The sequence below is a fragment of the Natator depressus genome, chromosome 11 (genome assembly GCF_965152275.1).
Source record: "Natator depressus isolate rNatDep1 chromosome 11, rNatDep2.hap1, whole genome shotgun sequence".
Taxonomy (NCBI): Eukaryota; Metazoa; Chordata; order Testudines; family Cheloniidae; genus Natator; species Natator depressus.
Window position 1 is genome coordinate 51,496,548 of NC_134244.1, and position 13,270 is coordinate 51,509,817.

Below are 13,270 nucleotides of genomic sequence, written 5' to 3' on the forward strand. Positions count from 1 at the left end.
AAAGAGCTTAAATGGCCGAATATAGTAACACTTATAAAATGTGTAAATTACATTACAGATTTTGAAGATCCTCATCTTCTCTGCAAGCCTCCAGTCATGAACTATTTCAAAAATAATCAGAACTTGGGACTGTTTTTCATGGTAGAAGAAAATGTTGGCTATAGACTTGATCCTGTATCTTTACTCAGACAAAAATCAATGGGAATTCTGTCTGATTAAGGAATACACGTTTTTTCCCTACGTGTTTTTATTTTAGCATAAGAAAAGAATAACTACTGTATCAAGATAATTTTAACAAACCAACAGATGTATAGAGTAGTGGAAAAGTCTGTAACACCTGAAGATGTATGAGTTATATGGATAAAATTGCTTGTATTGCACTGACATGTCTATACTAAGGTTGTGCCTTTTTCTGCCAATAGGCAAAGGTCCAAATTGCAAGTGATAGGGTTGAAAGTGTCATGTAAACGTACAACACTATACACAATAAGTGATTTTCTTATTAATACGTGAAGAAAAAAGGAAATGGAAGAAACCTACTTAAACAATCCATATCTTTTAAAAACGGTCTGCTTTTGATTTCAGATTGTTGTTTTAGCCAAAGTCATAGTGGATGTGGACCAAGTTACTTTGTCTGCAAGAGGGGTTACTATTTTAGTTGAACTACTAAATTCTGAAAAGACAGCTACTCTTGTTCTAACAGGTAAGAATTATAGAAGATGAGCAAAAACTCATAGTAATATAAAGTTAAGCATGTCCATAAAATATGGTTGTTTCTCCAAAATGAGATATTGAAACTTACTGTGTAGTATTAGATGGCAGACTCAGGTCAGGAGACTGGCTCTTCCAAAATGCCTGCACAAAGGAGTAAGAGGACATAAGGCATCTCTTGGTCTGCTGCAATGGCTACCCACATCTTGAGTTACTGCTGGGGAAGGGAGGAGCAGCCTCTGCAGGGCTTCTACTCCCACTCCCATGCCACCCTGTGGTCTGCCTAGCATACTTAAACTAGTGTAGCGGGAGAAGTAATCCACATTCAGAAAAAAGCTTTAGCAGATTACTTTCCCCCCTCTAAAAAGGTGGGACCCAGGGACTGAATTGTGACTCTGAGACACAATGCAGTCCTTCACCTGTTTCTGTAGATTTATAATCTGGCCCTCCATTTTTATTCAATTCTTGCTCAGGCAAAATTCGTATAGACATCAATGAGAGTTTTGCTTAGGTAATGAATGAGTAAAAACTAAGGAAGGATTTCAAGATTTTGCCCAAAGATGATAAAGGAGATGTATTTAATAAAATACTGCTACAGTATTTTAAAATGATTCCTCTTACAAAAGAAAATTTCTTGGAGGCAGAAATCCAACATTTTAGATGCAATAGTTATAAAAAACATATTGAGACTATCACAGTTGAAATAATGACAGACGACAAAAGATTGTGGGTATGACGACTTCATTGATAATATTTAAACACATTTTGAAAAAACAAAGCATTTCATTAAGATTATGCAGGAGACTAGAAGTGAACAAACTGATAATATGTTTGACATTATATAATGTGTAATTCTAGTGTCTAATTAATTTGTAGGGAAATTATTGGCTAGCCTGGCTCATACAAGAGCAGGTATTCCAGAAGCAATTACTGAACTAGGAACTATCCAACGTCTTTGTTATCATTTGTACTCAGATAAAGAAGAGGTAAAATTTCTCCCATCTCCCCAAAATAAAATGTTCATGTTGTGGTTTTAAATTTATTTTTCTTCTTTATTAATTAAATCTGTTTGCACAATTAGCTAATGAATGTTAGCTTTATATGTACTAGTAGAAATATTTTATAAAACCTCTCTTAAACAACCAAAAACATATTAAAAATAAGATAACTGTGTAAGACAAAGCTCATGGCCCCATTGAAATCAATGGCAAAACTTCCACTGACTTCAGGTGGCCAGGATTTCCCCCAAAGATTTCAGTGTATGTTTGTTAAATACTTAAATCCTGATCATGAATGGTAAATTTGTTACCTGATAATTTCCTTTCTGCTAGCAGTATCTACTACTATTCTGAGATGTATGTGAGGTAGACAGCAGTGAACAGAAGTCGGGAGAATTAAGAAAAAAGATTGAGATAAGGAAGACATCCCCCTCCCCCAACTTAATTGCCCAAAATGGCAATGCTATTACTAGACCACTGCTTGTAGCATCCCTGCCACAGGAGGCCTCTGTGAAGGACAGAAAGTCCATTTTATAGGATCTAATAAAGGTGTTAACTCATGACCACTTTGCAGCCCTGCAGTTTTCTAGAATAAAAGCATAAGTACTTTTTGCCTATACAGTCATCATAGCTCTTGTGGCATGTGCCTTAATGCTGGATCACCTGGCGTCTTGCATACTTCTGTGATGCATAGCTTGATCCATATAGTTACTAATAGCTTGGATACCCTAAGCCTTTGGTTCTTTGGATGAAAGGATATCAAAAAGGAGCCCTAGCTTCTTGTTGATTTGGAGCTCTTTAATGCTTTTTGAACATCTAAAGTGTGCCAGAGCTTTTTTCTCAGATGCTGTGGCTTTGGACAGAATGAAGGGAAGAGTATCTCCTGTGAGGAATGGAAAAATGAATTCACCTTAGGCAAGAACAATTCCAGTATTCTTCACACCAGCTTGTCATCATAGAACACGCAGTGGAATTCCTATGTGAATAGAGCTGCCAGTTCAAAACCTCATCTAGCAGACGTGATGGTGACCAGAAAACAGATTTTGATGGATAGGTAGAATAGAGATATTGATGTCAATGGCTCAAAAGGGTGTGGGGTTAGGACTTTTAATCCTAGGGGAGGTCCCATTTGGGAACAAATAGTTTAACCACAAGTTTAGCCAGTCTGATTGCTCTAAAAAACCTGGATCTTGAGGGTTCTCTGTTAAGGAACCAGAGGATCCAGAAAATAGGAGGTTACTTATTGCTGACACCTGGTGTGGTGTGGAGCTGGGCTGAATTCCATAGTTTACCCCTTCCTGAAGAAAGTCCAGGATATCTGAGATACCAGGATCCTTGGGATTTTTTTTTATGTTCTTCACACCACGAGCTAAACCTAGCCCAGATGGAGGAGCAGCCCTTTAGTGTTGAATCTTGCCTGGAGAAGAGTTCTAATCGCTTTCGAAGATCACTTGGCACAGCTAAGGCTTCTCTCTTAATAGTCAGGCTATCAGTTGTAGATAAGTGTAACCGTGCCTCAGTGGGTCACAACCGAGGATGCCAAATTCAGGATGAACTGCTGAGAAATAGGGCAGATACACCCCAAGACTGGTGGCTATTCCCCTTAGGATATACCAAACCAGCAACAAAAGTAAACTTCTGTTTTTTTTGGCTAACAAGAAGTCATAAAAGCAGTTTCCTCTGGCATTCCAGTCCTTGTATTACCACTGAAAACACTCGATTTAAAGGTGAGTGGTTCTTTACAACCATTCTCATCAACTAAAAGGTTCTTCTGATCCCAAAGGACCAGCCACACAACCAGGTCAATATATAATGTACATATTACCCAAAAAGCATGCTGATGCCAATCCCTAAAATCTAAAGGTTTATTCATAGAAAGAAAGAAAGGTGAGAGTTAAAATTGGTTAAAGGAATCAAATACATAACAATCAATGCAAAGTTCTTGGTTCAGGCTTGTAGCAGTGATGGAATAAACTGCTGGCTTAAGTCAGGCTACCAATGGTAGACCCAGATTTATCTTCTTTGTCAGGTTGAGAGCTGTGAGCATGCATCCTTGCTCGTTTTGATAATAGAGTTGCTTTATTTAATGTGAAGAATACATCTTTGAAATCAGAATTAGAATCAGCCTCAAACCAGTATCAGGGACATTTCTGTTTCTTCTAGGTTCGTATAGCCTCAGCTGGTGCTCTTGGATACTTAACATTTAACCGTACTGCTTATCGCCATCTATTAGTGGAATGCAGGAACAAACCCAAGCAGTTCACACGTCTAATGAATAACCTCAGCAGGGATGCAAAAATAAGCCAGGACTTTGTAAAAGAATTCCAAAGGCAAAGACAAGTGGGGCTGCCTTCTTTAAGGTACCATATGCTGTACATTTATATGGGTGTGTGTTTACTGAAGTTAAAAAATGAAATAGAAATAATTACATGATTTTATATTTAAGGATAAATTTTCCAAATATGGAAGCAGAGGTTTGTATGCAAAAAATGCACGTGCATACAACTAAGCCACTGGTGCATGCAAAAAGATATTTGCTCATGCAAGTGCCTTTTGTGGGCACAGTTAGTCAATTTGCTTTGGCAAAAGTGGGTACATGTATGTGTGAAAGTTGGCCTCAACTTTAAGAAAATGTATCCTTTCTTGTGCACAAATATTTCCTTACTTCTCATCAAGCGTAATCTCATATTCTGTGTATATATTTCAAATATATATACACTTTATCTCTGCTTTAGAAGATGGTTTCTTTTTTCTCATGTGAAAATCTAGGTGATATACTAGGAACCAGTAACACCACTCTCAAAATATTAATGTAACAATATCATTTGCAAATATCTTAGGCAAAATAGTCAATTGGACAAAATCCAAAGTCATAAGCTTGGGCAAGTTCTGGCAGGACCCTGTGCATTAGCATGAATCAGAATAGTGTGCACGGCACTGGGAGTGTAAAGCAGAAGTTTTACATCCCTAACATGCTTCCCCAAAACCCACAGGTCCTCTATGACAGAAGTAGTGGTGGTTTGTTCTGGAGCACGATTTACAAATTTTTTTGAATAGATGCAACTGACTCGACATTGGCCCCCTTCACTCTCCACAAATTGGGCTATCTCCTGACAGAATTCATTCCTGGCCAAAATGGGTATATGTTAATGTTGTTTTTTTAGCATACATATTGGGTTGTGTTCATTGTGGGGCCATTCATGGAGGCAAAATTTAGCTCCTTGTCAAAAAGCTGTACATCAAATTTAAATGCTCTGTTTTATTATTTATATTTATAAAAATCCAATCAATACACAGAGATACTACAAAAAATTAATGGTAGAATTTAGTAAGTTATGGGCATCTCCAATCCCATATAAAAAACCAAAACAAAATTTATAATTAAGAAAAGACATTCATACTGAAATGAAAACTTAAAAATATAACTTATTTAGAAATCAAATGAACTCAGTTTACTGTTGGTATTACAGTAGCATATTGAGACTCAGTCAAAGGTAAGGTCCCCATTGTCCTAGGCTCTGTATGGCTATAACAAAAAGATGATGGTCCCTGTCCCAAAAAGCTCACAATCTAGGTTTAAGACAGAAGAGCCAGAAGAAACAAACGGATGGGCAGGAAGAGAGTGGGAGGACAAGATAATAGTAAAATAAGCATATTTTGCATAGTAGGCAGTGAGTTTAGTCTGTAATCTGCCTAGCCATATGCAGCTGGTATTGCTTTTTTAAGCTTTTTGTGATGGAGGTAGTTGGAGGACAAGGTGGTGGCTCTGCAGATTATGACAGGTCCCCCTCTTCCCCCCGGATATATAAAGGGGTATAGAAGAAAGTGTACAGATGGTTGTGGGAGAAGAGGACCAATGGATGATCTTTGACAGTTCAGATTAAATGGTTAAAGATATAGTTAAAGATAAATTTGGCTCCGTAATAATCCACCACAAGAACATGTTCAGAGTTAGACTTCTCTCAACCATAGCCCTTTGGGAACAGTGCAGAAAAGATGACTGTTGCTAGAACAGAACTCCCCTGTAGTTTCAGTAAACCAGTAATTGACAGCAGCTACTAGCTGCACACTCCTATCTTCCAGTTGTGAGGGTGGAACCTATCTCCCACCTCTACAACATGGGGTTGCAATGGGAGACTATCCCCGGCCCCCCTTATGCCAACTCTGGATATGGGATGGGTTGTGGATATGAGAGAGACCCTACAACTTCTTTCCCTCAATGATAAAAATGAGAAGAGAGAGAATGTTTTAACAAATGTTGCTGTAAACAGGAATCAAAGTTTAAATGCAGGCTCGTTAACTTTCAGCACCACAACGGTGCCTAGTTATCGTGCACCTCTACAAGGTGTATTTACACAGAGTAACAGGAAGCGATGGGCGGCCCTCATGTGTCAGAAGACCTATGCAAGCCAGCCATGCTAGAAGCTGCAGTAAGCATATTCAGGGAACACTGCTGAAACAGAACTTCTGTGATTGTATTCACTACTAATGTTACAAAAGTGATTTGCTTTTGCTGTATTCTAAACTACTGTAAATTATAGCCAGTTATGGAAATAAAAACTAGCAATCCAATAAAACAGTTCTCATGGAAGGTATGGTATGGGACTGTACATCAGTTTATTCTAGCGAATAAACCTAGGACATAATAGGAATAAAGAAAATATATCTGACAAACTATATCCATGGTTACAAAGAGTTTTAGAAATGCTTTTTATAGTCAAACTCTTGCATGAATGATTAGGAACTATAATATCATAACTACATTCAGGCTAATAAAGAGAGAATTCTAAAGGAAACAGAATCAGTAATAGGGTTTGGAATGCTGATAAATACACTGTCTCTTCTGTACAGTGATGCTTCCTTTCAATTTTGTCATTGATTATATTTCTTTTAGAATTCTTTCCCAGAATTACATAAATCACTCAATTCCTAGAACGTATGGTGATAATCTTCCATGTAATTTTTACGTTTCTAACAGCTGTTACGCTTTCATACTTAAACCTAAACAGTGTGATTTGCCTGATGTTAAAATATCCATGTAACTTAATTCCTTACAATTTCATTTTGAGTTCTAAGTGATACTTTAAAACTAAAAGGAACATTTGAGTAAAAGAGTGCAGTGCTTAAATTTATGTCTCAATAATAAATAAAATAAAAGCATGCTTCCAGACTGGAATCAGAAAATACCATCCATTGTTCAAGAACAGACTGTGACATAAATGGAAAATGGATTGAATGAGACTCTAACATTAGACTTATAAGACAACATACATGGAAACAATTTGTAGATGACTTCAACTAAGATTCTGATAGAATCCCCCTCCTTTCCTTTAAACCAGTGTTTCCCAAACTTGGGACGCCGCTTGTTCAGGGAAAGCCCCTGGCGGGCCCGGCCAGTTTGTTCACCTGCCGCGTCCGCAGGTTTGGCCGATCGCAGCTCCCACTGGCCACGGTTTGCTGTGCCTGGCCAATGGGGGCTGCGGGAAGTGGCGCGGGCTGAGGGACGTACTGGCCACCGCTCCCGCAGCCCCCGTTGGCGGGGGGGCAGCAAACCGCAGCCAATGGGAGCCAAGATTGGCCAAACCTGCAGACGCGGCGGGTAAACAAACCGACCGGGCCCGCCAGGGGCTTTTCCTGAACAAGTGGCGTCCCAAGTTTGGGAAACACTGCTTTAAACTAACGTGTAACAAATATAAATTAAATATATTATTCCCACACAAAACCCTCCTATGTGGTGGTGGTGAGGTTTCAGCCGTATATCAATACTTTGAATTTCAAGAATTTTTTAAATTAAAAAAAAAAAAAAATTTTTTTAAGATTAAATTTACAAGAAACACCAAATTATGAAAGTCTTGAAATTCAAAGTTAAGATAGTCAAACTAGCTAAGTGTTCTGTAATTAGTGTCAATTTTGTATATTTCTAATACTAAATGTGATGACTTGTCATCACACTAACTTTTGTTTTTAATGTAAATGGTTTAATATAATGATCTGTGTCTAAAGATACTTAGATTAATAGCTGCCAAACAGAGTTAGAGGCCTGATGCTATGAGGCTCTCAATGCCTTCTGTACTTTGAAGGATTGGGACCTTAAGAACAAGTGGGGAAAAATTGCCTTCAGCATTCTATTTATCTAATGAGGAATCTGTAAAATTATTTTGTGTGTTGTGTATAACACTTAAGGTGATAAAGTGGCACAACCACTGTGGGCTGGATTGTAACTGTACAATCTGGCCTGAGAAAGAGACAGTGTGTAGTTGCAGTGCCCCAGGAGCAAAGCAGGAATGGGGACCCAGATCAACAAAGGGACTTAGGCACCTAACCCCAGATTTAGGTGCCACTGCAATCCATAACACCCTAGCTCAGCTGCTACCTAACTCCGTATGGTGCCTAAACTCACTCAGTGCCTAAATTTTGGCTGTAAAAGCTTCCTAGGCATCCAAGAGGCTGGGCATGTGCACTGTTGCTTCAGGCAGGCACTCAGACATCTATCTCATAAGCCACAGCGGAAACATCAAAGCAGGTGAAGACAGGTATTGCCCTGCTTATCTGGCCTGTGGGGCTCAGTATAATAGGCCTTGCTCTGAGCATTCCACACAGAATAGGTGGGGATGGGTGGGATGGGGTGAGGAGGCCTCCCTTATAATGTTTAGACCAGCGGTTGGGAAACTCACCTGGAAGTGGGTTTAATTTCAGTTTAATTCCCCCCTTTGCCTGTTGAGAGAGATCTACCTCAGAATACTTCTCCTCAATCTCTTATTGAAGCACTTCCACTTTGTAGAATTAGATATTAATTCGATCAGAGAGTGAGTGAATGGCTCTATAGTGCAGTGGTTAAGGCACTTACCTGAGAGGTGGGAAATCCTATTCAAATCCCTTCTCATCAGGCAGAAAGGGGGAACTGAATCATGATCTCCCACTGAGCTAAACATTTTAAGGGAGTACTCCTCCTTCCCCTGATGGTTTTGTGTGGATTTAAGTGTTTGCTGCTCCCTATCTCGGAAGAAACGGCTTAGGTGCCTGACTCGAGGAGAGGGGTTCCCAGCTGTGGATTGCACGCAGAGAGAGATGCCTTCCTGCAGCCTTCTGAGGCACCTAACTCCAGGAGAGGGACAGGATTTAGGGACACATACCTCTTGTTGGCATTTTCCATGGGCTAGCTTAGGTGGCTCTCTACCTACCATGCTGGCTTTTGTGGATCCCGTTCTCTGGCACCTTTCTACCGGTATTGTATAGCCTGGGCACCTAATCCAGGGTTTATGGAGTCTAGTTATGTTTTCCAGTGCAGACCAATGCAATATCTAAGTCTATTTGTGGATCCGGGTGCAGACTATTACTTGGAGAGCAGGCTCCCCCTTTCCTCCACGGGAGAATTAATTTGCATCAGCACTTTTGTTTGTACAGTATATACCCGGGTCTGTGCTAGCTCTGCTGTGCTGGGTGACTGACAGATTTGGGTGTGCAGAGCCAAGGCTTTGCCCAGGGCTGGCCCACAACATTTTGGCACCTGAGACGGGGAGCTCAAATGATGCCCCCCTGCCCCCTCGCTTGGGCCAAAACTTTGAAAGGTCTCAATTCTGCCTTCTTCCTGTTCTACTCCTCTCATGGTACTGCTCTGCTACCTACCCCAATAAAGGAGAACTAACAACTTAAAATGCCTTATTCAAAAATTTTAAGTAACACAACTTTCAAACACCTGAACAGCAAATGTAACTTTTCTTGTCTGCATAGTAAACACTGGCATTTTTATCTGTTTGAATAATCAAAGTGGTGCTTTCCATGCCTTCTTGGTTGCAAAGATTTGAACTGCTTCCTGAAGGTCCACAGTCTGGGCCAGCTCTTGCTCTACTGAGATGGTTGCAAGGCCGACCAGCCTCTCCTGTGTCATTGTGGAGCGTAGATGTGTTTTTATTAACTTCAGCTTGGAAAAGCTGTGTTCTCCACTGGCAACTGTTACAGGAAGTGTTAGAAGTATGCACAGAGCAACAAAAGCATTTGGAAAAAGGGTGGTCATCTTATTTGTGCACATACATTCCAGAACAGCCTTTGGAGTTGAAATGTATCTTGAAAGGGCTTTCAGTTCATCACCTAAATCACTCGCATCAATATCGTGCATGTCATCATGTGTCAACACTGTCTCTAGTGCCCTGCATTGCTGGTGTAGGTCTTCTTCAGATGTAGTGAGGAGTTTTGGAATATCATACAACATCCCAAATATACTGCTGTGTTCCTTGAGCTGCATGAAACGTTCTTCAACTGACTGTATTGCACAATCTAGCACCTGGCTAAAGAATTCAACTTTGAATTGTTGTTTGGGGTCTCTTATGGGATTATCCCGTGCCTCGTAATCAAAATGTCTTCTTTTTCTGTGACTCTTGTATTCTTGAATGGGTGGGAAAATAGCTTCAGTGTGAAGTTCCTCTGCCAACTTCTGTGCACTCTTCAGAACATTTTGAAATCCCTCATCTGACCGGTAAGACTGTAGGTATGACTTTGCTTTGTCCAATTGTTTCATTGCTCCAGATATATCAAGGTCAACACCTTTGAGTCTCTTGCTTACAACATTTATTTCAAACAGTATGTCATGCCACAACACTAAGCTACACAGAAATTTGAAGTTATGTATGTTTCTGGTGATTCCGTTTCCCTCTGCCACTGTTCTCCCATGAACAGTTCCTGTCATAGCATTATCCGCCATAATGGCAACTATGGCATCATCTATCTTCCCAATTTGGTGTTTGATAGGCTTTATCGCCTCCAATCGACTTTCCCATCATGTGGCACTCAGTGGATTGGTGTTGGAGCAGAGAGCAGTTTGGAGGGAAGCAGAGGAAAGTTTGGAGGAGTGCTGCGGGGGGGCTAAGAAGACCAAGACCCTAGGTAAAGGGATGCCTGGTTTGTGCAGAGGGAGGACAGGAGAGGGAAGTAGTCCAGGGGAAGGAACTGCTAGTTCAAGAGGTTTACCGCTATCCCTAGGGCCCCAGGCTGGGACCCGGAGTAGAGGGCGGGCCCGGGTCCCTCCCTCTCCACTCTCCTCCTCTAGGACACTAGTGAGGCAGTTAATACCCCAGTTCAGGGGCGAGAAACAGTGCCCTGAACCCTCCCCAAGAAGAGAAAGCGTGAGACCCATCAAAATAGTGCCAGCAATTTACCATAGTACATTTCTTGGGTGGTGACTCTTCTTAGATGCTCCTGGAGTACAGCATCAAACTCTGACATCAGCTCCACAATTTTAAGGAAGTTTCCATTTTTTGGCACATACAGCTGATCTGAAGTGCCACGCAGTGCTAGGTTTTGGGTAGCAAGCATTCTCACCATGGCAATGAGCCTTTTCAGAACATTTTGCCAGTAAAGAGACTCTAATGCAGTCTTCTCTTGATGCTGATCATCTATGGTGGCCTTTAACCTTAGTCTCATCTCAAGCTCTTTCCACCTATGGAATGCTCTCTGGTGATTTTCTGCCTTCTCATGGCATGCCAGATTTCTAGTCAGATTTTTCTAGTCCTTTGTTCCGGTAGAACCCAATGTGGCTGGAACATCAGACTGGAAGAGTCTGCAACAAAAACAGTATGCAGCATTCTGGGTTTTTGAGTACATAAACCATGGCCTCTCCACTTTGTCACCATTGGGGATTTCACGCCAGTAATGTGTTGGATGGAAACGTCTATTTTCATTGTCTTTGGGGAACATGAAGTTTTTCACTTGCTGTGGCCCATGCAGTACAAGGAAGTCCCTCAGGCTACTGCTCAAGTGGGTCCACAGTCCTGGATCATCTAGACTTAAGGAACTAAACTCAGCAGCAGCTGTTCCTTGCGCCTCCACCACACTCTTCTCTGATCTACACTGTTCTTCAGGAATGTGCATGGTTACATCCATTTGAGATGGAAATATGGATGCTGCAGTAGCTGCCAGGTCACTTGCACTCTGACTAACCGGAAGATCAGGCATCTCCTCACTACTCTCATCCTCACTGGGGCCGGAAGGCTCACCGTGAACATTTGTGTCTATGTATCTCAGGACTGCTCCTTCCTGCTTAGATAGAAAAGCTTCCTTTGCTTGCTTGCTTTTTCTGAATGCTGCCCCAGAGGGGTGTTTTCCTCTTTCACTCATGACTGCTGTTCTGTGCCAGCTATAGTGGCTCTCAACACTCAATTGAAGGGGACAAATAAGCAAGCTGGTAGTAGGGCCTGAGTGAGGGAAGATATCAGCGTGTTAAAGGCCTAACTGGCTCCTATTACTTCAGTTGACTGCCTGTTCTCCTCAAGTGGGTTCAGGGAAGCAGCAGGAAAGAGGAAGCTCCCTGAGAAGCTGGTGTTAATCAGTCCAAGCTCCTCGGGGTGCTAGAGAGGTACATAAAAGGCCCCTCCTGCTCTCTCCCTGCAGCTCCAGAAGTACTCTACAAAATTTCTTCTCCATAACTCACCTATTATAGTTTTAACATCCTTGAATAGTTATTGAATTTTCTTCCAACATATCCCTGCATCTGAAGTAGACACAAAGTCAGTATATTAATGTGTGTTTAAGGTTCCCAATATATTATTCCAGTTTACATGTAATTTCTGCACACCAGTTGAAGTGAAATTGGCCAGACCTGCTTTTCATCTACAGAGGTATAGGAAAGAATGACTTTAGCCAGGAGGGTAAAACAGAGCCTGAAAGTTTCATTTAGAGGTACGGTGATGAAATGGGGGTTAATAGTGAGCCATAGATTTTACAACTCCAAGGTATACTTTTGAGCATAGTAGTATATACAATAATTTATCTTTATTCTCAAAAAAACCCTGACATTTCAAAGATCTTGGACTACACAAATTCCAGAAATGTATCCAGATGACACAGGCACAGATCTTAAAACAAACATGCATGCTTTTGTGTGCACCATGATATACATGCAATACATATAGTGTATATGCAAGTTGAGTTTGCAAGCATGCAAAGATATGTGTAAGCAGAAATCTGTGACTTGCACACGATGGGTATTTTTGCATGGGCACTTTTGCTCAAGTTCTTTTCAGAATTTGTCCAGACTCTCTCTCAGACAATAGTAATACAACCTGTTTAAAAGCATGAGTTTCAAGCTCCTCAGCCTTCAACTATGTTTACAACTGATGCAGATGAGCTGGAGAGCAGACCTAAAAGAACCCCTGATGTCCTTAAAAGTCCAGGCTCCATGTGAACTGGGGAGGTCAATCCTAAATATCTCCTCATCAAGAACACATGAAAGCCTGCATTCTTCAGAATATTTTATCTCAATTGGAATGTGCTCAATTAACTTTATAAATCAGGCAGAAGTCACTGCACTGAACACTGAAATGCAGCTACCTGCAGTATTAAATCTACAAAGGAATTTTAGGTAGGCAGAATGTATTTGCCTTACACTATCACAGGTGAGATACATGATCTAATGGTCCTTTCTGGCCTTGAAGTCTGTGAATTGTAGAAATACCAAAGCAATAAACACCTGACATATTTCAAACATGATATTCTCACAGATAGCTCAAGTTGTCAACTTTGCACCTTTTGCCTGTTTGGCTACTGCAAAAAACTCAAACGTTTATTTT

The 13,270-nt window shown here is 40.8% G+C and overlaps 1 protein-coding gene across 1 annotated transcript in view; it reads left to right on the plus strand.

The window, feature by feature from the left end:
* ANKAR (ankyrin and armadillo repeat containing) overlaps positions 1 to 13,270 on the plus strand; it is a 49,150-nt gene that overhangs the window by 30,187 nt on the left and 5,693 nt on the right. Inside the window, exons 21-23 of the mRNA XM_074967766.1 lie at positions 586 to 703; positions 1,588 to 1,697; positions 3,873 to 4,069. Of these exons, the coding sequence (XP_074823867.1) occupies positions 586 to 703; positions 1,588 to 1,697; positions 3,873 to 4,069 (425 nt within the window). The remainder of the gene's footprint in view (positions 1 to 585; positions 704 to 1,587; positions 1,698 to 3,872; positions 4,070 to 13,270) is intronic.